The sequence below is a fragment of the Athene noctua genome, chromosome 2 (genome assembly GCF_965140245.1).
Source record: "Athene noctua chromosome 2, bAthNoc1.hap1.1, whole genome shotgun sequence".
NCBI classification, from domain to species: domain Eukaryota; kingdom Metazoa; phylum Chordata; class Aves; order Strigiformes; family Strigidae; genus Athene; species Athene noctua.
In genome coordinates this window covers 160,257,661-160,282,388 of record NC_134038.1, presented here as the reverse complement: position 1 = coordinate 160,282,388, position 24,728 = coordinate 160,257,661, and the positions used below count along the sequence as shown (strand labels likewise).

The 24,728-nt window shown below is 39.0% G+C and overlaps 1 protein-coding gene across 4 annotated transcripts in view; it reads right to left on the bottom strand.

The window, feature by feature from the left end:
* Nucleotides 1-24,728, bottom strand: part of TPK1 (thiamin pyrophosphokinase 1) — a 320,623-nt gene that overhangs the window by 153,141 nt on the left and 142,754 nt on the right. For all 4 annotated transcript variants that reach the window (XM_074900881.1, XM_074900880.1, XM_074900883.1 and 1 more), the window contains one exon: nucleotides 14,930-15,002. In XM_074900881.1, the coding sequence (XP_074756982.1) occupies nucleotides 14,930-15,002 (73 nt within the window). The remainder of the gene's footprint in view (nucleotides 1-14,929; nucleotides 15,003-24,728) is intronic.

Genomic DNA, 24,728 nt, shown 5'->3' with positions numbered 1-24,728 from the left:
ACAGTAGACCCCTATCAAAAGCTTCTTTAGCTTACTCTATAGCTCCAAATGCTCAGCTAGTAATGTGGCCAGTTCTGTCTGTTCCCCTTAAACATTCAGCCATTCATATTTTAAAAAATCTTCTTTATTTAGTTTGAGTTATTTTAAACTAAACTGAGGAATTTAACAAAGTGTCTCAGTCTTCATTTTAATTAGGTGTACTTTTAAAATGTATCTTTCAAAACAGGTTTTTGTTTTTATTTCTAAATTTGTGCTTGTAATACCAAAAGTAGCTGCTAAATCCTTATTATCCACTAAGAGGTATGTAGAGGACACTATATGTTTCTAAAATGGATACTCACAGCAGTGCCTGACAAGCAAACTCCAGAAACTATGTCTGCCAACGCAGCAGCTGGAAGAAACCTCCTGTCTGATCACACTTGCTGCTTGCAGTCCTAGGTAACTACATCCTAAACACCCTTCCACTGAACCATCAAAGACCAAAGATGAGCTCCCTGCCCTCAGGCACATAATTTGGGGTTAAAATGACGGTTATAGTGTGGCCTCATCAATAATATCACTTTCAAGGACAGGCAGCCATTCAGAAAAAATATCTGTGTACTGTTCCATGACCGCACAACCCGTATCACATGAATACATTTAATCAATGTACTTTTGAAGATGCAATTTCAAAGCCTGGCTCTCCTGTCATGTTTTAATTCGTATATTTGGGTCCAAATCTAATGCTCTATTATTTTTTCACAACTTGGACAAAACTCCCAGCAAGAAAGGCTGAGGCACAGTCATTTTAAACTAGAGAATTGTTTGGAAATGGGGGGGAAAGATATAAGAAAGTAGTATGGCCTGCTGTGGGAAGAAATAAATGATGTATTGACAGATAACAGGATAGCAAGGTATTGTCCCTTTTATTACCTTCTGTGCAACTTCTTTGGAAGTGAATTTAACTAAAGGAGAGACAGTGTAAACACCAGTTAGATGATTTAGGGACAGTTCATCTTTATAAAATTTTCTGATATTTATCAAGCCATATCAGATTTACCCTAACCCTTCAAAGCATCTTGAGTTTACCACAAAAAGTATATCACATAAGCAATAAATAGTGCTCTCTAAGGAACCTTAAACATTTTATACTATTTCCTTCCCAAATCTAACCACTCATTGTACATTGGCCTCTCTCTCCTGCTCCGCTACTCTCCTTTTGCCGCAGGGAATTCTGAGCTATTCCACAGCATCTATAAGCTGTCAACCCATACCTACATTTTTCATGCTATATAGAACCAAGTTCAAGAAGAAATGTCAAATGCCATTATTCTCTTTCTCGTATCACTTTATTTCTCTACCTATGCATCTACTTCCAGTTCAGGTCTGCGAGGCATTTAGGGATAGCATTTACACAAAAAAACATTACAAAGTATTCTGTACAGGAGGGCACAATCACAGGAGAATCACCAACTTTCACTCTCAACACCTTGCAATCTCTGCTTCCTCTGATGAGATGCTCCTGTTCAATATGCTGAAAGCCTCACCATTGTCATCATCTTAAATAAGCTGAAAAGTTTGCCAATTCACCGACAATTATGTCACTTTATTAACTCTAAGAGATGAACTGAGCTATTGTCATGGGTTTGGGGCCTCTCTCTGAGGCCCCATCCTGAACACCCTGTTGCAATCAGCAGATCTGCCATTGCCTTGGACGGGGAGAACACTTCCCAGCAGGACAGGGGCCGGCCGTGCCCCCCGCGGCACGGCATTATGCTTTCTTTGGGAGCCTGATGCCAAGGGCTACAATCAACGCTTCATCACAGCCTCCAGTCAATTGGAACAAACCAGTTATTTTTGATGAAAAAGTGTTCAGAAAGACCTTGCAGTGAAGCAAGAAGCTTGTCTTACATTTAAGGCACATATTTGGCTCATAATTTAAGGCACTGAACCTCTCAAGGTTCACAGCTAGGAGGGTGCTCTTCTACAGGAGGGGAGCAAAGCAGAAAGAAAGGGAGTCTGGCCACAGCTATTTGCATTGCTGAAGGCACATTCATTCAGACCACATGAAAATCCATAGAAATGGTAAAAATGGAGGGGAGGGCTGTCTCCCTTGGCTGAAGTGTTTCTAACTCTTCCTGGACTGTGGGAATGGCTCTGTGGCAGCTGCTCGCAACCCATCAGCCCAAGGCTGCAATCCGGGCAGTACGCTGAGGGTGGCACAAGGACTGAAGCATGTAGAGCAGTTAAAACTTGGTAATTAAAGACAGGATATGTGCTTGAATCCATAACTGTCTGGGGTGAGGAGGAGTTGGCTTGTCCAAACAATCAACAAACTACAAAAATTGTTCGAAAACTTCTTGACTCCCCTCTCCAAGATCAAGCCAAACATTATAACTACAACCACTGAAGCATATGTGAGTTGATTCCATTGTTGTTGACAAAAGAAATCCCTTGCAAAGCCCTGCCCTTCAGACCAAACTACACCTGCTCAAGGTCTGGTGGGTGCAGAGCTCTTTTGGAACAGTAATGGAGTTTTTAACATGAAAAATCACTTTAAGGACTTTCAGACCCCATACATCCTCCCTCCTGTTTTATACCATCAGTGGGAGTATAAAATGAGAGTTTGAACTGTGATATTCCCAGTTTCCTCTTAGCATGTGCCCAACTTTCAGTCTGGGATGAGCTCAAGATATTGAGAACATAACCTTATCAAAGAAAAAAATTTTCTGAATCACTCTAGAGACCTTCCCCCATATTCAGCTGAGTAAGCAACTGTCAGTGCCACCCCAGACATGCACCTCTGCAGGTAAATTAGGTATTGATGAGTACATTTATTTGCTACACAAAACTGTGATAAAAACAGCATACAGAGCACATTCTGATGCCTGAACATTCTCCACTACTATCCCTGTTAAAATTTCCACTAGGAAATTTATCTTAAAGCCCTAAGAAATACACCCATGTTTGATTTGAACACAGAACTGACACAGTCCCCCACTGTGAGCACTATTATCCTGTCAAATTGTCCAGGCAAAGGCTGACATTTTACCTCTCAGAAGTATTTTTGAGGCGGGATCCGAATAAGTCACCAGTGGATGCAAGGAAAGGGGACAGGACCACAAAGACCATTACAAGGCATTATTCCTTCCCTCTGCCCACAGCAAATTGCTTAGTGCAAACCCAACGCTAGAAGTACAGGAGTCCCAGCCAGGACAGTAACATCCAGCACAATTGTTGAAAACCCTAAGATGGCTCTATAGACAGGTCTTCAATTTTTGAGTTCTTCCTACAAATACAACTTCAGTAGTCATTAAAATATGAAGTATCTAGACCACTAAAGTATAACAGCTATATTTTATTATATGTTGAAGCAGTAGATGGTGAACAAAACTAATGGAAGACTTTATCAAAAGAGTCTGGCTTTTAAATGCCTGAAAAAAATGGGGCTGGGTCACAATAAGTAATTATATCCCATGTTTAATCCCTACTCTGTTCCCTAAAGGTGTTCTCCTGATGCTGAGCTTAAAAGCAGGAAGGTCTTTTCAGCTCTCAAAAGAAGGCTCCTCTTGAAGGCCACATTTTTATCAATTAAATGGAAGTCTGGTAATGTTAGCTAGCAATTTATGTTAAATTACCAACTCCTTACTTGAAGGGTTATTATCAATTAAGTGCAAAGTAAATACTTACTAAATTAGTTGTTTCAACTGGATTAACAGTTGCTTGGACACATTATATATTACAGAAGCAACTGCTGCAGAATTTGGACAAAACAGTCTTAACACCTGTAAATTTACTGTAAATACATTCCAATTTTCATTGCAGTCATTTAAGTTTTAAGCTCCTTGTATGATTTTCTATTCTTCACCTGATGAAACTCCCATCAAAGCTTGGTCAAGGATGGAATAAATATAGGTCCTCCTATGTTAACTTCAAACAAAACCCTTTGAAAACAATAAAAAACCCCAACAAACAAAGCAACCACCCTGCATTCATTCCTAATAAACTGAAAAATCTTACTTTTAGATTAGAAAAATATGTTTTTCATGCATTAGTGCTTATCACACTCCTTCATGTCTAAAAAAATGACAAGAGAATTAATTTGCTGATGTGTCAGGGAAATTTTTCTATTTCTGTACAGTTCTGTTTCCTACCCTCTGCTGATTTTACCTTTATTTTTTGCTGGTGAAATTCTTAGCTTTTTCTCACTTTTTACAGTCTGTGCCTTTTTCTCAGTTTCTATTCCTCATTTTCCTCTCCCCTTTCATTTTTCTCTCTTAACTCACTTAATCACATAGGGGACTGTTTCCATTTCTAATTATACCTCCAAATCTATTTGACTTAAGGAACTTTTATTATTTTTTAATCAAAGACCATCACAGGTTCTTCAAATGAAGGAATCCAACGGCACACTGAACACAGACTAACTCACACTGGTCCTGAGACTCTCCAGATTTCAGCTGAGCTTCCTGAATAGTCATTTTATCAAACCTTCATCCAACTCCTCTTTGCTGGGCTCCACTGAGCACTCAAGGAAAACAGCAGGATTGAAACAGAAAAACAGAGCTTCAAATGCTTACTGATGACAGTGAAAACAGCAAGAGCCCAGAAGAATATTACAGTCAGAAAATAGAGAACAGAAGAATAAAAAGAGATGGTACCAAGAAAGGTAAATATGAGAAATATTCCAATTTGTAGAGCTTTCCCCATCCAGCTATAGTTAAAGCTGCCAGAACCCGACTACTTTCATTCCTCTCCATTCCACCCAGTAATGGTATTTCTCTGCCACTAATGGTCTTTCCATTTTTTCCATAATTTTCTTTCCAAAATTGCATCTTAAGTTAAAGTTCCTCCTGGTATATGTGAATGCAACTTTTATAATTTTGCACTATTTCTAAGTGCAGCTATAAAAACAAACCTTGTATTTTGCACGGTTTTAACCAGATCAAATTTCAGTATGGAAAAGTAATCATCTGTGCTCCAGAAGCTGCACTTGAATTTTCTTGTTAGACTCCACCTCTGTTTTGGTTCATATCAAAACTCCAAAAAGCCTTACACTTCCATGACAAAGTTAATTAATACACTCAAGTTCAAATTTGGCAGCTTTAGTTCATCCTTTGTTTCACTGAAAAGCTTCAAAAGCATTTAGCTTTTCGACCTGAACAACACACATAATTTTCTCGTTTTCTGTTTGGAGGCCTGTAGAGCACTCATCCGTCTGCATGAACACAAACAGAGCAAGTCAACCTTCTTTCATCTGGATTGTCATCCTCGAGGTTTTGTAATTGTACTGCTCTAAGTGAAGTGTAAACACTGTGAGGGCAACATGATGGTAAGTAAAGATGTGGTAGCCCTGGATCATATATCCCAATTTATTGTGCCTTTTTAAGTTGATAGTTGTGTCAAAGATGAAGAAGCAAAGTTTATGGTGTCCTTGGTGAATCTGCCTCTGGAGTCTGGAGGTTAGGGAGAATGATCCTGAGTAGTGAACATGCTCCTTTTAAAGCAAGGGAACGCACTCACCAAAATGCTTGCTACAGGTCCCTGAAAGCATGTCAGAGGCTTTCCTCCTCCTCCTCTCCAGCCGGCCAGCAAACCTTCTTACTTTGAAATGAGCAACAGACTACATCTTTTCACTCTGCTTCTGAAAGGAGAGCTGTCTGCTCTTTGACAGGATGCTCAGCAGAATCATTTGCAGAGGCTGCCAAGCCTCTTAAAATACTTTAAAATTGCAGTATCAGGATTCTGAGGATCTTTTTCTTGGTTCATGGTAAGGTTTGTGTTCCTGTTGTTGGCCAGAGTTGGGCCTTGGCTAGTTAGTGGGCTCCCCTACAACAGAATCAAATTTACAAATCCCAGAGAGCATTTAAGCTGAACTTGAGTTTGTAGCAACATTTGATGTGCTGCGAGGCTGTAGGTTCTGCAGCTTCATTGGAAACTGTTCTAATTAGTAGTCCATAGGCACGGGCACTGAGCCTTGTGCTCCAGTAACAATTCTCTCTTAAATTCTCTAAAAAGAAAAGACGGATGTAAAAATCCCACTTACATCTAAAAAGACCCATCATCTGAGTCTTCAACCACTAGAACCATATTAAAGCTGTCTCTTTTGTGTGAAGAGGCTTAATCACAAAATAACTCTGTTCAATTTCCTTCTGCAGATTAAGCTGTCATTGTTTAAAACACCTTTTTTGTTCCTTGCACTGGAAATGAAGTTAATTCAACACATTTCTATTTTTTAAACTTTTCTCTTATTTTCTCCATCACAGGCTGACAGACCAGAGTAATGACTTCTTTCAGAGATTAACACCAGACTAAATTTTTTAAAACTCTTGGAAGTAACTCAAACGTCTATTGCAATATAGATTCTACCCTTTCGCCTCCTCGGGCCATAACCAGTGAAAGGGAGAAATAAATCTCATACTGCAACATAATATTAAACTGAAATTGGATGCAAGACTAAAATACCACCAGCATCATTTTTGTTATATGGTGCACCATTTTCTTGCATATTCTACTGTCAGGCAGTTGAGCTTCAGCTAAGGCACTTGTGAGAAGAAAGAAAACAACTCGTAACCTGCAAACTGAACCTAAGCAAAAGAAAGACAAACCACATTTAATAAAAGTTTGATCTCTTAATTTCTACATACTGTCTCCCAAAGCTACATAATGAACAGCCAAATACTGTAAAGGAACACAGAGTAGCACTTTTTTTAAGGAATGAAAACTTGGTCAAATTGCATTCTCTATCCTAACTAGATAAATTAGGGCCTGACTCAGGTCCTAATAAATGTACACAGTGACTCTCGATGACCTCAAAACTTGCTGAATCTTACAACGAATATATTATATCGGTCTTACAACACAAGTAGGACTTAACTGTTTCTTCAGGTTCGAAAGGAGTAATGTGTAACTCCAGGAGGTAACACAAAGAACACACATTACTTAAAAATACGCAAGGCTGTATAGCTGAATTTGTTTTTTTTTTTCCACAAATCTCATCTGCATTTAAACAGATATAATGTTTTCTGGAAACTGCTACCTTGGTGGAAGCATAAAGAGTGATATTAAGAACTGGACAGATTTGTCTTGGTTTTGTGTTTCACCGGCATTTAAGAAGAGCACCACGCAAGCCCAGAGTCCTGACATCCTTCGCTTTTACAGAAGACTCTGTTCAACAGAACTTTGCAGCCATTACACATATATTAACCCAGCAGGACACAAAACATCTGTACAGGCTGTACATAATTTTAGCCCAGAAGTTTGATGGCATACGCAATATTCCATTGGTCACACACATACCCCTTTATGTACCTACAGGAATCCTAGGCACAATCATACTACTACAACCAGAACAGGAGTGAAAAGGCAGTTAAAGTATGTTCATCCACTCTTTATCGCAACACAAAAAGTCAGCAGAATTAAACGTGACTAACAAAAGTCAAGTTCAAAACCAAAATAACATCCAAAAGACAGATTATCTCCACTGTAAACACTTAAACTGAGGAACATATCGCCAAGGTTTTTTGTGGATACTTGAAGTCTCATCTACATAGTTTGAAAAGAAGCGTGTAGACTAATTTTGAGAAAAATTAAATAAATCTATGGAGGAAGCAATTAAACACAAATATACCACCTCAGACTTAGGAAATCTTTAAGCCATGTATTAGCAGGAGATGAAAAGTGTATCAAAGAAGCATCACTGTGCATATATATGCTTTCAAAGGTACCCTGTACCCAGCTGAGACCAGACACTGGCAGACCTCTGGTCTGACCTAGAGTGACTGTCTGTCACATCACCCTTACAGAAGTGCCACCAAGCACAGTATATCTTACAAATTTATAACATTTCTGGAACATTATGATATTACTTCCATTTGGCATGAATAAGAAATCCACATAACCCAAATTACCTATACAACTCACTTAGAAACACGATCTTGATAAGACCTCTGACATACTATTCAAGAACTGAACCGCTTTATAAAAGCTCCTGTTGAATAATTACATGACTAAGACATACAGACAGCTTCCAATCCAAAATCCTAAATTGCGTATGCAGTCATATGCAGTTGAAAATATTAATAACAGGACCGTCCCAGCCCTATAAATCTTTTTAACTTGATGAATCTCTGTCTCTATTAAGACACTGAGGCTCTTTCAAAGAATGTACATCAGTAGAAAAAAATCACAACTTACAACTTGGTTGTAAGTCCAGGTGGCCCAGGCACTTAACACATCAGAAGCTGAACTGAGGTAGGCACAGCACTTTTCAGAGTTGTCAAAGATGTCTTCAGCAGGACACATAAAACAAGGGATTACTTGAAAGCTTAAGTGGGTATTGTCGGTAGGAGTAGCCTGTTCAACAGCAAAACTGAATTGTTTCAGATCCACCCACACAACTTTTACAGCTCCTTCTGAAACCTTAAAACCTCTCACAAAGGAATCAGGTCCTAAAATGAACGGTGGTTTTCTTAGAAAACTGTGCATTCTAAATGAGTCAAACTTCTTAATATTTAAAGTCCCATCCTGTTATTAAAAATGTTTAGAAAAAATACTAACATTTAGGGATAAAAGGTAAATTAAAATAGTCACAGAAAAACTTAATGGGTTTGTATGTATTTAAATTATAATAATATAACTGAGGGAAATCAATTAACATTGTGATTTCCCCAAATTAATAAAAATTTTGGCCTCAGAAAGCAAGCAGGAAATATGACACTAAAAAATTCACTTTAGCATGCATTTTAGCAGAAATTGTAGAAGTTACAGATCTACAAGCATTACTTTGCTGCTACTAATACATTTTGTAAATCTAATTATAGGTGCATCATCGTAGAACAAAAAGACAATATCCACACCATACTTATTAAGCATTTCTACAGCCCTGATAACCATTAAACCCTGGAAATGTAATAGAAAAAAGGAAAGGGAAAGTGCTACAGCTGCAGAACTGCCTGCAAAAATAAGCAGCTCTATGGGGCTTAAAAAGAAAAGAGAATAGGAGAAACAGCGGACTTGTAAATATGTTCACAGCATTTAATTACAGATCTGAAGCAGAGCCTACTAAGTCTAGAGAAGCCTTTCAAGGCTTGAAGTTTGCTTAGCAGAAAAGCCAAACTGGATTTTTAATAAACAGCATAATCTGGATTTCAAAGGGCACCGGATTCAACCTTCTGCTTCTAGGCATAAATACAGATTTGGTATAATTTTAAGTCTTTGGTCTCAAAACTTCAGAAACTGAGCCTTGTTTGAGGCATAACAATACAAATGGCTGTTTTAACTTCAAAGTAATGTTGAAAAGGTTTCAATAATAGAAACATCCAGCTAAAGCAAGAAACAGATGAAACTGCAATGACAGAAATATCACCACAAGTCCTCGCTGCTTTGTGCAGTGTCATTTCCAATGTACTTCAGACTATACGGAGAAAGACTGCCAGAGCATCTATTACGGGATCGTATGAACATGCATATTTATCATGAAAGTACAAAACACTTTTCATATTCTGTTTTAACAATGACAGGAAATATACAGAATAAAGAATATTGAACTGATATTTCATCGTTATTTACAGTGTAATATGATTTATAATGGAAAATTTAAATATGGTCATCCTTCTCCAGTTGTGGTGCGGTTTCATTCATCCTGTTTTAACATTATTTAACTCTTTAAGAAATGAGGGAAATCATCAATAATTTTTTAATCTAAAGAATAAAAGACTATAAGAACCTACTTGACAAGCCAATGAGGTAAAACCAAGACTGCAGAAAATAAACAATGAACAACCTTATTCTCTCCCCAAACCATAATATGCTTAGCCCATCACTTAACACATACCACTCGTAAGTCTATTATACGTCTATTTCCCAACACAACTGAAAAAACAGCATTTTTGCCTTTAGATCTCTTCACTAACTATGGCATGCCACACCCAACAGAGATAAAATAGATTAACTTCCTGTTTATGAACTTTATTTAAATAAGCTCCCCAACACAATGGTGATAATCCTCCTTAAGGGACAAATGGAAACACCTGTCATGTAATTCTTGCTCAGCTAAAAACACCAGAGGAACTGGCTTAAAGATATCCATCCCAGTAAAACCCTTTGGCTTCAGGAATCTGCATGTCATGTTTCCTGTAAGTGGCCTGTATCTGCTCTTGCCTTCATCACTTAAATGATGTAGAAAACCTTCTAGCAGCAACATCCTGGTACGAAGGTGGTGTGACGGAGGAGTCAGGCTTGTCCTTGTTTTGTGATGATGATACAACTGCTTATAGACAACGCTTTACAGAACCATAATTAGTTTCACACACTGAGTTTAATACTCCCCCTTCTTACACAGCACTACACTAGGTTGTCATTTGGCACAAACGCTTGTAAATTACTATGTTTTATAACTCCATAATTAACGTCCATAAGCTGTACTGTGAAAAAGTAACTCTTCTTAACCAGTGGCATGCTGTCTTTGGATAGATAACAGAAGTCATGATGCATTAATTTCTGTCAATATGGGTAGCGTTTTAAAAATAAGAGGTCACTGGCACTCCGTTGTAAATGTAAAACTTAACGGAACTATAAAGCATGTTTATAAAAAAACATAATGAAACACCTTCGGTTTCACAAACACAAAGAAAAAAAATCACTTTAATTCCTGGTAAAAATTAAAGCATTGCAATTGAAATATTGAAGGAACCTCCATCTCCTTCAACACCACTTGCCCTTCACCTGGCAGATGAATCTACAGCAATCAAATCAAACTTAATGAACGTTGGCATGACTTTTCCCTGTACATCATACGTCAAGACAGATAGGAGTGCAGAGGGCAAATACCTCTCTGCACTTTCTGCTAGCTTGTTTCCTTCATATTCATGCCATACATGTGATAGCTCCTCCCTTCTGCTGGCCATAATGAATTCCTTGGTTACACGTGTACAGAAGAGTACACACTCCCACCCCCACCCCCCCCACTTCCTTGCAGGTCACAGTAATGTTACAGACAGACAGCAGAGCTCTTGATTTACCCCAAGCAGGTGCCTTCAGAAAGTGTCGCCTTGCCTTTGTGCAACATTTTGGTGTTGGCACCATTTCTGTTTAACATCTTTATTGATGATCTTGATAAGGACAGAGTGTATCATCAGTAAGTTTGCAGATGACACCAAGTTAAGCGGGAGTGTCGATCTGCATGAGGATAGGGAGGCTCTACAGAGAGACCTGGATAGATTGGATCGGTGGGCCAACGTCAATGGCTTCAACAAGGCCAAGTGCCAGGTCCTGCCCTTGGGCCACAACAACCCCCTGCATCACTACAGGCTTGGGGAGGTGGTGCTGGAGAGCTGTCTGGAAGAGAAGGATCTGGGGGTTCTCATTGACACGCAGCTGAACATGAGCTGGCAGTGTGCCCAGGTGGCCAAGAAAGCCAACGGCATCCTGGCTTGTATTAGAAATAGTGTGACCAGCAGAAGTAGGGAGGTGATAGTCCCCCTGTGCTCTGCACTGGTGAGGACACACCTGGAATGTAGTGTCCAGTTTGGGCACTTCAACATGAGAGAGATCTCGAGGTGCTGGAGCGAGTGCAGAGGAGGGCAATGAAGTGGTGAAGGGCCTGGAGAATAAATCCTGTGAGGAGCCATTGAAGGAGCTGGGACTGTTCAGTGTGAGGAAGAGAAGGCTGAGGGCAGACCTCATCACTCTCTACAGCTACCTGAAAGGACTCTGTAGAGAGGTTGGTGCTGGGCTCTTCTCACAGGTAATTAGCGATAGAACAAGAGGGAATGGCTTCAAACTGCAACCAGGGAAGTTCAGACTGGACATTAGGAAAAAATTTTTCCCAGAAAGAGTGGTCAGACAGTGGAATAGGCTGCCCAGGGAGGGGCTGGAGTCACCATCCCTGGAGGGGTTTAAGGGTCATTTGGATGAGATGTTGGGGGCTGTGGTGTAGGGGAGAACTTTGTAGAGTAAGGCTGATGGTTTGACTCGATGATCCATCACAAGGGTCTTTTCTAACCTGAATGGTTCTGTGATTTGGAAATGTTACATCTGGCATATATGGAAAAAGGCAAGGGGCACCAAGAGATGAAAATCTACAGTACAGTATAAAATACCCTACACAGAAAGTTTGACTTTGGAAGAAGCTAAAGCTATAGCTACAGTGCAAGTCACTACTATTGCTGGTCTGACAGGAGCTCAAGACAGGTGCGTGTGATGGGGAAAATTCAGGTAAGACAATCTGCTGCCTGGTGGAACAGGAAAGGTGGCTTGGCAGTAAATGGGAGAAAAAAATATTAGTAATGGCAATAGAATATTCTTGTTATTTGGTGCTGAAGATTTAATGCTTATCTAGACACACATTTCAAATGAAAAATAAATATTCTGTTGTCTGATTGTAACATGCTCAGCTTCAGAGAAGCCCAGATAACTAATGACATTCTTGGTACTAACCTGGGCAAATTAAACTGGAGCAATTTCACATGATGAATGTGTGTGCTTTCATGTAATTCTGGGTGATAAGAATGGTTCAGGCTTTCCATTCTAGAAGGAGTGACTTTTTGGAAGCAAGACTGAGGAAGGTGAAGGCTGTAGGAGCAAGCCTATGTCAAAATACTTAATGATGAATATCAAAAGCTAGCTTTATTTTGTACAGGAAAATACTGATCCGTTAGTTAGCAGGTGGGTTTTCTGTGGATTCTCATCCACATGCTCACTGAAAATGGCAACATCACATCAGTCTAAGATTTGCTACAACAATTCTTCCATTTTCTCTTTCATAATCACCAGCAACTGATAAAAGAGAATGCTTGAAACTACAGTAATACTATCTAACATTAATGGCTTATCTTTCTCTGGATGTAATATGCGTGTGGGTGAGGGAGTGCTTTGGTGTGTGAGGAAGGGCAGCATGGGAAGCAACCCCAGCTCACAACGTGACCCTCTACTTCTCTGAAGTCAATGGCACTACATCGACCTACTCACCTGAAGGTCTCTCACAGCCTGTTTTAAGCAGTCCTAAGCTATTTTGGGTCATCAACACATCTAACATTTCCAAATGACAGTGACTCTGGAAATTGCCTGGACTACAGAGGGTGCTTTACTGGACAAGAGACTTTACAAGAAAAAAAGCATACACCACTCTCCAAATTCTGTGGTTTATTATATATTTTTTCTTGAGACCTCCTTAGACACTCAACCATATTTACTATTCTATTTTTTCTGACTATGGAAGTTCAATTTAAAAATGCAAAAAAAAAAATTTTCCCACCATGTACACCCAGACTTAAACTTCTAAAGTCAAACTACTTTTTCTTCAGTCATGTATGAGGACTCAAGGCAAGGATTCTGTAGGCCAGATTATGCTCTTCATTACACCTTTGCAATCCTGATGAAATACAGCTTCCTTTACAGCCTATCAGCCCGGCACTTGCATGGGTATATCAGCTTTGTGTGAAGCAGAACGTTTCACTGGGCATTCACAGAGAAGATGCGATGCACATCAACAGTCAACTAACGATTGAGCTGACAAAAGGGATGCTACGGCCAGAAAAGTAATCCCTGTGAAAAAGCGTAATGCCAGTTTAGCTTATCTTATTCCTTTTCATATCCTACTGTATTCTTCCCCCTCCTACCTATTCCATCTCCCCTCTCTCTGCTGAACAATCCTTAACCCGCATTCTTTGGCAGGATTTACCTACCTACCAACATGCATTTATATAAGCCTTTATATACCAACATCCATGCCAAACAGAGCAGTGCATTTTGAGGTTTCCCCATTTACTCACAGATCATGAATTTCCACTCTATAGCGAACAGCATTAATCCAAAGCTTGCTATTTTTATTTCCCAAGCTGTAGCCTAAAGATTCCTTAGAATTTTTCTTGAGCTGTTCTCCCCGGATGGACAGCCATCATGCACTTCTCCCTTCTAACCAGTGAGGTAGAACATGTTAAAAACCCCACACAGTGCTCAGAGAGGGACTCAACCCCTGTCTTACGCACTCTTCCAGCCCTCCTCTCACAGTTTGAAACTTTTTGTTCCAATCATTTGAACCTGAGTCCATCAGGGAAGATTTTAGGCAAATTTCAACCGCACACATTTCACAGACCTCTAAGTCCACTAGCTCACACGATCAAGCACTGCTCTTGAAAGTGCAGCCTGCTGCAAAGCCAAGCTGGCACACTGAGGAAAACTCTGAATTTACAGAAATCTGCTGTCCAAAGTGTGAGGGGAAAGCACTGTGCTCAGCACAAAAGCCTATACAAGTAGGCAGGTGAAGCATTAAGTATCAAATAGTCAGCTAAAGGCAGAACTTTGAGCCCAAAGACCTAAGAAATGCAACTTTACATTTATGCAGCTCACTAGAAATGCAGTGGCTACACTGGGAATAAATTAATATATGCAGGAATTTGTCCAAAAACCCATTAAGGAGGGCACTCCACTAGTGAAGCAGAAGTAGTTGGGGTGTAATTCAGTGCTTCAGTGGGTGATGAAAGAGACAGATGTCTCCATCTGCAGCTTCCTGCTAAAAAGGTAAAGTCATAGCATGCAAAAATCACACAGAGAAACTCTCTAGAAAGTCCGTGGGTGCCAGCCATGTGGGAATCATGGGAAGTTAATCTTTATTGCTTTGTATCTCACTGAGCAAAACAAGTCACAGATTTTTCAGGAGGTTTTATCCTAGTTTCTAGTTGCTATAACTTCCAGCAAAGTACGACCTAATTCTTGAGCTGGTGCTATGCACCACACCCAGGACTCGGGCAGAACCACACCTCCCGTGTTTACTTTAAGCATTAGTACAGTGCCAGGCAGAGTGCAACATCTGAGCTTGTAAGGTGCTTCACAACTGAAGCCTCAAAGAAACCAATGGAGCCAGAATCATTTAATGACTAATGGGGGCACTAATGGCTTGGATCCTACAATGCTCTAACACACACAAACTCATCAAAGAGATTTAATTTACCTTAACCTTGTAGTACTCCTTGACTTCAGGCTGAATGGAATCAAAATCACCACTGATGTAATCAGGCAAGAAGCTGAAAGGAAAGCAATGAGCAGTGAAATGAAAAATTAATCCATCTTACTAGATTTAATATTTATTTTCTCAAGAGCACTAAGGGGTACAAGCATTAAACTCTCAAGGGAATAGAAGTTAGTTAAAAGCATGTTAAAACAAGAGTTGATATGAGGTGATACAAAACAAGGTAACAGATGAACTGTAGAACTGGTAAATCTAGTGTCCCTTCTTTGCTGAGGGAGCTACATGTCACTTAGACACTTATTCATCTTCCCGGGTCAGTAAGGCAAGATTGTATCTGCATGGTTCTAGAAAGACAACTCTCAAATTTCTTTCAGATGTACCATTCAGTCAGCAAAGTATTTGAAAAAGCGTATCTGAGTGTTGTACATCAAGCCTCAGAGGATATTGTTTGTCAGAAGATGATGATGATGCTTCTTGGAGAGCTGGTATGCCACAAATGTTCCAAAGATTTGTATTTTATTTGTTACTGATGTCATCTTGTTTCTGCTCTTCCCCTAGATTATTAAAAATACTCCCCGCAAAGTATGGAAGCCAAATGCTCAGTGATTTTTAAGTCATATATTGGATGTACAAAATCCCTATGAACTTGATTTCAAATCCTAACCACCTTTTGTACAGTAATATTGCTGCAAAGCACATGGAAATAACGTTGTGATATTTATCTCAACTTGCTTCTTGTCCTTTTTTAATTGCAGAATGCTTAAAACTATTTACTGTATTCTTATAAAATTCATAATGAAGTTTCAACTGTGCTACAGAAAGAACAGTTTAAGAATATTTTTTGGAAAAAAAACCACAAAAACATAACAAAACACTTTCCATCTTGCACAGTTCCCGGACTTTTAAGCTTCAGCTAAGAAGACAGGTGAAAGTGCTGTCACTGTTTCAAAAGATAAGGCTGAACTGAGTTTTGAAATTAAAGCTGCGATTTCAGTGTTTTCTAACAAATTGAATACATAACTCCTCTTCTACAAGGTTACTAAACTTTACAAGAGGTATGAGAGTTCATCAGCAAATTAGTTTACAGCTCAAGCTGAGTTACAAGGAACTGGGCAAAGCATGGGGACGTTTTTATTTCACATGATTTCAGATGAAAGCTGCAGGGTCTACAAACTCCCCACATCAGTAAAACTTTAAAAAATCTCATTTTCTGGTGCCGTTCAAAGATTTCAAAAGAGATGCATGGTCACTAGCCAGCATTTTCTCTGAAAACTGAAAGCTGCTCCAGCAGAAGCTGCTAAGTACAATTGTTGTGAGTTAGTTCACGTGCAACTACAGCATTTCAAATTCATTGCTCTCTGCTATTACTAAGGCTAGTATAAAAGGATATGTTCTAAAAATAATCTCTCCAAAAACAAACACTCATGGTGAGGGGAAGGGCAGTCCCTTCTGCATCAGATTTTATCAGGGACACAGAAACCAACTAGAAGAAATGCAAATGCCTCAGTGCTCTATTTCTTATGACCAAGACAGTATCGTCCACAACCAGCAAAAACTAAACAGAAAATTAGATTTGCTCCTTCATTGTGAGGCTGACCTTTTCAACATACAAAAAATACGTTTTCAAAATTTAAATTGCTGCCTTTTTACCTTTCCACAAGTTTCCCAAGGAAAACCTGTAGGTATTCTCATTCAATTTGTTATTTTTCTTTCTTCCTGACTGAAACAAAACCATTAAAAGTAACCTCACTCTAGGCATTACAGTGGTGCCCCCAAGTGCAAGCATCCCAGCAGTTTGAGCAGGAAGAACAACAGCCCGTTGTCACAGAAAGCCAACTTGGTACGACACACACACCCGCTCTGATGAAAGAGCTGATGCCTTAAGGTTGTTTATCTTACTGAGATGTGGTACATAAATCCAAAAGTGTCTTTGTCATTTTTTATCTACAGTAACTACAGACTGCAGTGCTTTTAAATAATCAACCATCTCTCCTGAGTGCTTCAAAAGGCAGGACTAAGAGCAGAATTAGCCAGAAAAGTACCTTCTCAGAATCAAATGCTCCTGCACAGCTTTTGCTCTCATCCAAAGTAAAACCATTCCCATGACAAAAGCTAGCTGAAGTTCTGTCTGAATTTTTACAAGCAAAAGAAACAAGAATCTCAATTGCACCTCCCATGTGCTCCACCAGGGCTCCTGGCTACACTGCCTGAACGTGTCTCCCCTGCCAGGGAGCGCTACATCTATTTTCAAGACATCCGCTCTAAATAGTTCACTTGTAGCTACCATAAAGCCAGAAGTGACTAACAGAGAATAAGGAATTGTGGCTGGGAACTTTAAAATTTCAAGAAGTCTAAGCCTCACATGAATGAACATGAAGAGAAGAACTCTTTCTTCTTTTCTCCTTCCCTTTCAGAAACACCAGAAACAAGGAAAATGCAGAAAGCCACTCCTGATCAATTTAAAAATATCCATCACAAGTAAATCTCAACACGCACTGTCTGCCTCACAAACATCATAAAATGTTTCAGCTTTATCTTCAGAAGATGGCTGCTCTTTGTAGCTCATTGACTATGCAAAACAACAAAAAAGCAAGCTAATTCTCCGACAAGAGTCAGAAGCTAGATTTGACTTGGTCTTTTTGAGTTCTGCAGTACAAATTGCCTGATCCAGGTGAGAAGAATGGAGTCAAAGCTCTTCTCCAGTTAACACAAGTGAAGAAGAGTCATTGTGTGAAAACCTGTCCTAGACTGACTAACCTTGGAGAAGATTAGCACTAGTTGACAGAGAAAAAGGGGAAATAGTTGAGAGAGAGAGACATATGGAAAAGCCCCTCATACTAAAGTAACGTAATTGGTTTTCACTTGTTTGCTCTGGTAGTTTTATATTTACTCCTGAGCACATACTGGAGGAGAACAGGCTATGGGGAATCACATATCAAGCTTACTACTATGTGAGTGGATAAAATTATGTCAGAAAAAAAGTAACAAAAAAGGCCCCTCCATAAAATTTAAAACAACTGCCCTTATTTAAAGTATGGATTAAAATCAGGTATTACATTAGTCTAACCCATGCTCTTCTACCCTCTGACCTCAAATTAATGAATAATTCTTATTCTGTAGCATGACTGTACTGAAGACGACATATATCCCAGTGACATATATGGCACATATCCTTTAGTGAAGGAAGTTATCTTTTTGCCCATGATGGCAAAAGATGTCTTTAATTCCTTTTCAAAGTGCAATTAAAAATTTTAATTTCTGAACAGTCCAGATGATGCAGTCTACTGCATTTCAGAACCATGTTTTACCAGTCTCATTAGCTATTAATTATCACTTATAATTGTGATCACACATAAGGTCATGACTAGCTCAGCTGGCTTGATTCTCTGCTGCTTTAAATTGACATTTATCAAGAGTGAGCCAACTCCATAATCCTAATGGGACCAAAAGTATAAAATTCATGTGAGAACAGCCTAGTCTACCAAGCCTTTTCTAGAGCTGTCAAGCAGCATAACACCAGGCACTGAACAACAAAAAAATCCTCAGAGTCTTCAGGCCAGCCAGAGTTTTTCTTTCCTTTTTTGGGGTTTGAGGGTGTTTTTTTCTGTTTGACTTTAGGTTGTTACTTTTTGTTGTTGTTGTTGTTTTGGTTTTTATTCTCATCTGGGCATTTTAGAACCATACAGCATCCATCTAAAATGAGTATGGAGTCAGGAGGGACAGGATTGCTTTCAGATAAGGACCTGAAGGCACTTCCATAGCAGACTGCTTATGTTTTGTGCACTAACTTCTTTTTTAAAAAACCCCAGTTTCAATATGAAACTTTTAAAGGTTCAGCTAGCTTACCAAGAAAAAACATCACTATTTCTCAGAAGTTTTGAGATGGATTCCAGCTAGGGATTTATCCAAATTGGATAAAGGCTGCATGTTGACTGAACAGTTTTATGAACTCCCAGGATGCTGGACTGGAAAGCAGGGAAAAAAAGGAGATTCCAGCAAGTTTGTCATAGTTTCAAGATACACAACAGAAGTTTTAGTCACCAGTACCATAAACCAGTAATTGACTCTTACAACAGACACAGATTACAAAATAAATAAAAGCTATTTAACTGAGGTTCTCATGCTAAGTTAGCACAACTGTGCCTTTTGCCTTCAAGAAAGCCATCTAATGCACACAGCTTAATTCAAGAAGCAGTTTTATTTTTAAATATTCAACACTAATGAACAGCATGTTAAATTTAAAACATCAGAATACTTGGTTCTTTATTCACTCTAAGAATCCAATGTGGAATGGTATGCCTTTTTATACAGTTATGAAAAATAAGAAAAACCTCAACACTTCACACTTTAGCTGTTTATTATAAAAAACTGTGCTGCCTCCTTAAATAAATTGCTCTGGCATAACTGTTCAGTTCTATCATTAATTCAAAGTTACAGTTTCCTAGTACTATTGACTTTTCTTGTGATGTAGCTCCTTTAGCACATAATTGCCTGCAATTAACCTTTTTTTAAACAAATGTTAACATCAGAGACATGAACATTTAAAGGCAGTATCTGCAGTACCTTTTGCTTCCTTCAGTTACAACACAGAAAACAATCCCACGCAGACAAGCCGTACATGTCCCAGTGGTATTGTTTGAGGGCACAGAGTGGGATCCCTATGCTTTTTTTTCACTACTAAAAATAAATTTTGAAACTGATGCCTTTTACCCCAGACTAACAGACACACACAAGGTACTTCCCAGTAGAAAAAATACAGTGAAGATAAAACGCTGCAGACTTAACATGAAGCAGTCACCAAAGTCAGCTTTGACTTTTGTAAGCATCTAATACGTGGGAATGCAGAAGATAAAAGTTCTCTAGCATTACTTCAGGATAAATATTAACATCACAGTTTAAGAAAGAACCCCTGACAAACAAAAATTAATTCCCCCAAATCTACATTTGCTAACTGTTAAGATGACCTACAGCTTGCCCTCTGATTGTTGGTCTTGACTAGAAGGGTGAGGGAGGGCAAGGTGTTAAGATCAGGAAGGTGTTAAGTCTGTTTAAATCTGTCAAAAGCATACTTGTAATTGCTGTGAAGATTTAAGTGTCTATTTACCTCCCAGAGACAGGTACAGCACAAGTAGATGCCATGTATATTTTGTCTCAAAGCAGCACACTTAAATGCCCCACCTAGCTGTACAGAGATGAGTTCCTGGGGAAAGGAGAAATGTCAGACAGCAAGATATATTCAGAGTTAATGTTTAGTCAGCCTATAAATACCTTCCCGGTATTACCTGCAAGGTTACCACAAGTAATAGCCACACCTGAAGCTCAGAAGCCAAACACTAAATACCAATAAAATTAATGAACTTCAAATGCATCATAAAAAAGCATTATTTTTTTTGTTTATCTTGAACAGATCACACTGAGGATTCCATAACTTATTATCATTAGGCCTTTAAAAAACAGATAAAGCACAGTTCTTACCTCCTCCACCCTCTACTTCCCAATCAAGACTCTCTTGAAGTCATCTAGCTCGCTTTTCCTGACTCCATGGTTCACATCACTGTTATTTCAATCCACAAAGCCTCTCTTATCATTACATAACATTTGTATCAGGGTGGCACTGACAATGATGTTTTGCTAGTTGCTCTATGAATTCAGAAAGAAACAAATAAACAAAAAACCCCAATTGCCCATGCCTTCTTCAAAGACCTTCATAAACCCTAAAGTTGATTATGCAATATCTTACACAGAACATAATTCCCACACAACATTTTTTATATTACAATAAATCCAGATGAGATCTAACAAGATTTAAAAAAAGAAAATGGGGGGGGGGACACGGGACGGACATGACACCAAGAAGGGTACTGCAGACCGCAATTTAATAAAGAAAGCAAGTATATGCACACATTAGGCCACACAGAGATAGGAGATACGTGTGACCCTACCAGAATTCTTTGCACAGACTGTTACTAACTCTGTAGATTACAGTCACATAGCTCTGTGGATAAAAGTATTCGGTAATATTTGGCAGCCTTGGAGAACAGCCTCTTTTCTCTTTACTTTTTAGAGCTTAGTGTTAAAGAGCATAAAAAGTATTATTTTATTTGCAAACGCTATGATTTAAAGAAAAAGATAAAAGTGTGTGAAGATATGAGGGCAATAATGCATTCATTTATGCTTGCCTGGTATGCAGTGTCACCTTGCAAATAATAAAAAAATATCTGAAATAAATTGGAGAACATATTACTCAGCTCAAACTGCTATGCAAAGCACACATCAGGGGAACATCTTCTGGAAGGGACAGCCAGCTCACTCCCATTATCATTAACAAAAATGAAGCAGCTAACGCCCCGCCTCAAAACCTTATCCCTCAGTGACAAAGAAAAGTGTTAATGATGATAGCTACAACTGTTGCATTTTTCTTTTTAATTGTCAATATTTGAAACTGTTCTCCAGTTACAATCAATACAGTACAAAATAAAGCAATGTTCCAAGATTTAAGAACTCCTAACTTGTTTTCCACAGTGCTGAACATCCTCCTGTGTTCCGGCAAGTACAAGTACTTTGGGAAAAAGCCAGCATGCACAGGACAAACAATTCCCAGAGACTGCTGCTAAGTACCTGTGGCTTCTTTTTTATTACTTACAGACTGATGTGTGGCTTAAAATAAAGGATACATGAATGCAATGTTGTCACCATCACCTTAGAGCCAATTAAAATTGAAACTGTTCAGCACTGCTCAGAAGAAACTCAGCATCTCACAAGCACTATGTCTTGCTGTTGGATTCTTGGCAAAAGGAATATAAAAAAAAAGGGGGGCGGGGGGGCGTCGAGCTGTGAGTTTTCATCCTTGCTCACGGCAGCACATTAATTCAGTGGCAGAATAAGCACCAGTGCCTCAGCATGAGTCCCTCACAAGCACGTGATTTTGAAAGCTGGTGAAGCATGAGGACTCATCCAGAAGTGCCAGACTCTAGTCTTCTACGACACAGTCCAGAGGAGAGGGGAGAGAAGATGTAACCAGGACTCCCTCCAACAGGTGAGGGTATCTAGCTGAGAAGACAGAGGCTGGCAAGACACCCAAAACTGTTTTCCCTCTTTTTATGTCAAAACAACAGATGGCAGAATTTGCTCTAAAAATTGAGGAAAACCAGCCATTACATTAGAGACAGGTAAACTGTTCATTATCAAAATTTTAGACAGCACATGAAGAATCAAAGAGGTGTGATCTCAAACCTAGTAAACTTAGATCAAATCAGTCACTAACTACACAAACTGAGAGTTAGATACTAGTCTCAAAAAGGCAGCACTAGTACCCAGAGCCTGCTCAGGGCTTCTTCATGGAGTGCCACCAAAGTTGGATTTTGCTGCTCCAAGGCGAGAACCAACTTTTCCAAGACAAGATAAACAATTTCTCTTCCTTCCCACAAGAGCTAGAAACATGCATATTATATTTTCTCCTCCTAACTAGATAGTTACTAAAAACCACTACAATGCGGCATGGAAACTTGCTATACAATTTTAAAAGTCAGTTTTGATGACTAGTATTTATCTCTACGTGTCCTTTCTGTGACCTTTCATATCCGTCAGAATGATTAAAAGTCAAGCACAATCAAACAGTAAGAAGCTACAAGTGAGAGTTCACTGGTATTTCCTTGCTTCCATAATTTACTTACTCTCCCCTGAGTACCTTAAGTACCTGCCCTGAGTTTAGCATCTGTTTACCTACTTCCAAAAACAGGGAAGACTACCTATGTAGGAGAGGTTGAGTTTGAAGAAGCCCTTTGCTTCTTCAGGGCTTGAAATTGCAATAAGAACCTTTCAGCAGAAATCCTTTAGAGCCCTTTCTACACAATGACTCATGAGTGCAGTGAGATTCATCCCCTTACTGAGTAACCTGTTCCAAGCATGCAAGGAGAAATCTGCAGGTTTTCCAGTCTTATTTATGTTTTTCCTGTTTGGGCCTGCATTTTCTTTTCTGATATCCACATATACATCATTTTATAGATTAATTTTCTGATTCATGGCCAGAAAAGAGACATCTTGACGTTTATCCGTAAGGAGGAAGACCAGACATAAAAGGTGAATTGCCACACAAAAAAATTATTAAAAAACACTTACTCAGAAGACATTAAGTCTTAAGGAGGAAACCACCAGAACATCTGATGACAATACACCTACCAGAAGGCAAAGTTGACTCCCATATGGTTAACAAAAACATCTTCTGGCCTGGCCTGCAATTGCCTGTAGGGCAGCCACTGAGCAAACTTTTGACCCTTTTTTTTGTTTTTTTTTTTTGTGAAGATGCGCTTTAATACCTTAAACATATTAATAAAATTTCTTCAGGTTTTGAGCCCTTACACTGATAAGGTACATAGCATTTTGCAGAGAAACAATGCTCTGAGGATCCTGAAAACACTTGGGCTACACAGAGGAACAAAACATATCACAATGTTTTTAGGGAATGGGATCCCACATGGCAGGGAATGGAGAAAAGACACATAACGGCAGACAGCTGTTTGAAGTCTGTTGTCTCTGTGTGGCTGAATTTTGGTAAGTCACTGTGAGGCCGATGTTTTATTAAACCTTTCTCTGCTCACATCTGCTGTAGCTTCTCCAGAGCTAACAAAGAACCTGCTCACCTCTGCTGTAGCTTCTCCAGAGCTAACAAAGAACCAGAATATTCCACCAAAGCATTAGCATTTCAAAAGGTATCTGCACCTCCTGCCCAGCACAGCTCAGAAGCATTAATTAGTGAGATAGCAGAAGATAAATGCGCATACAAAATGAGAGTTGGGCTCTATTTGATGCTGAGTAACCTTTACCAAAAAAGCATCCTCGCTTTCATCAAATTAACTCAAGGGAATATTCTCCCATTTCTGCACAATTTAGCTGTAGAATATATGATCCTATTTCATTTTCTGGAACTTGTGATGTGGACAACAACTTATTGCAAAGTTTAATGGAAATTCTTTTAAGTTTAGTACTAAAGGCAAAGCTGAAAGGCAGGACTCAAGACCTCTAAAGGAACTGGTGGAAAAGTGTTTAATATACCACTCTTCAGTGGGCTAGAGCACCACACCTGGGTAAGGCTTCTGCAGCTGGCAGAAAGATGCTACTCTAATCCTTGTCTTACCCTTCACACACTGCCACCACCTCTACAGAGTTAAAGTACCAGCATGGAGATTTTAGTTATTACGTTTCCAGTTATGAATACACACAGGCAATTCTCTGTTGCTCAAGTAAAAATTAGAAGTATTTCAAACAATCATTTTTGTGAGCATAGATGCAATTAAAATGCCTCTAATAAAGCTCTAATTAAAGAATAAAAACCTCTTTTATAGTTACCTGACATATGGATGAAATTAAGAAAAAAAATAAAGCTGCAGCTCTCCTGTACAAATAAATCTGCCTTCTGATCACAACCTGATGTACTCAGATGAAATAGTTTTTCTATCAAGGTTTTATTTGTTCTATGTTTTTTAAAGGATAAAGACTGAGAGACTGACAAAATGTGTTCATCTAATGAAAAATCAGCTATCACTTGGTGTTTTCTTCTGTAACGTTTAAATCCGCAGCTAATCAAGCCAAGATAACTTACAGAAGCTGAGGATCCAGTTTTTATTAAATATTTCATAATTCAGCCCACAGCTGTTAAATATTAAAACCAGGAAGCAGGCCATCTCTTCTCATATGTTATCTTGTACCTGTGTAGTGGCTACCTAAGCCACACTCTACACATTTGACCTACTAATATTTCACCTGTAGCTTATTAAATTTTACC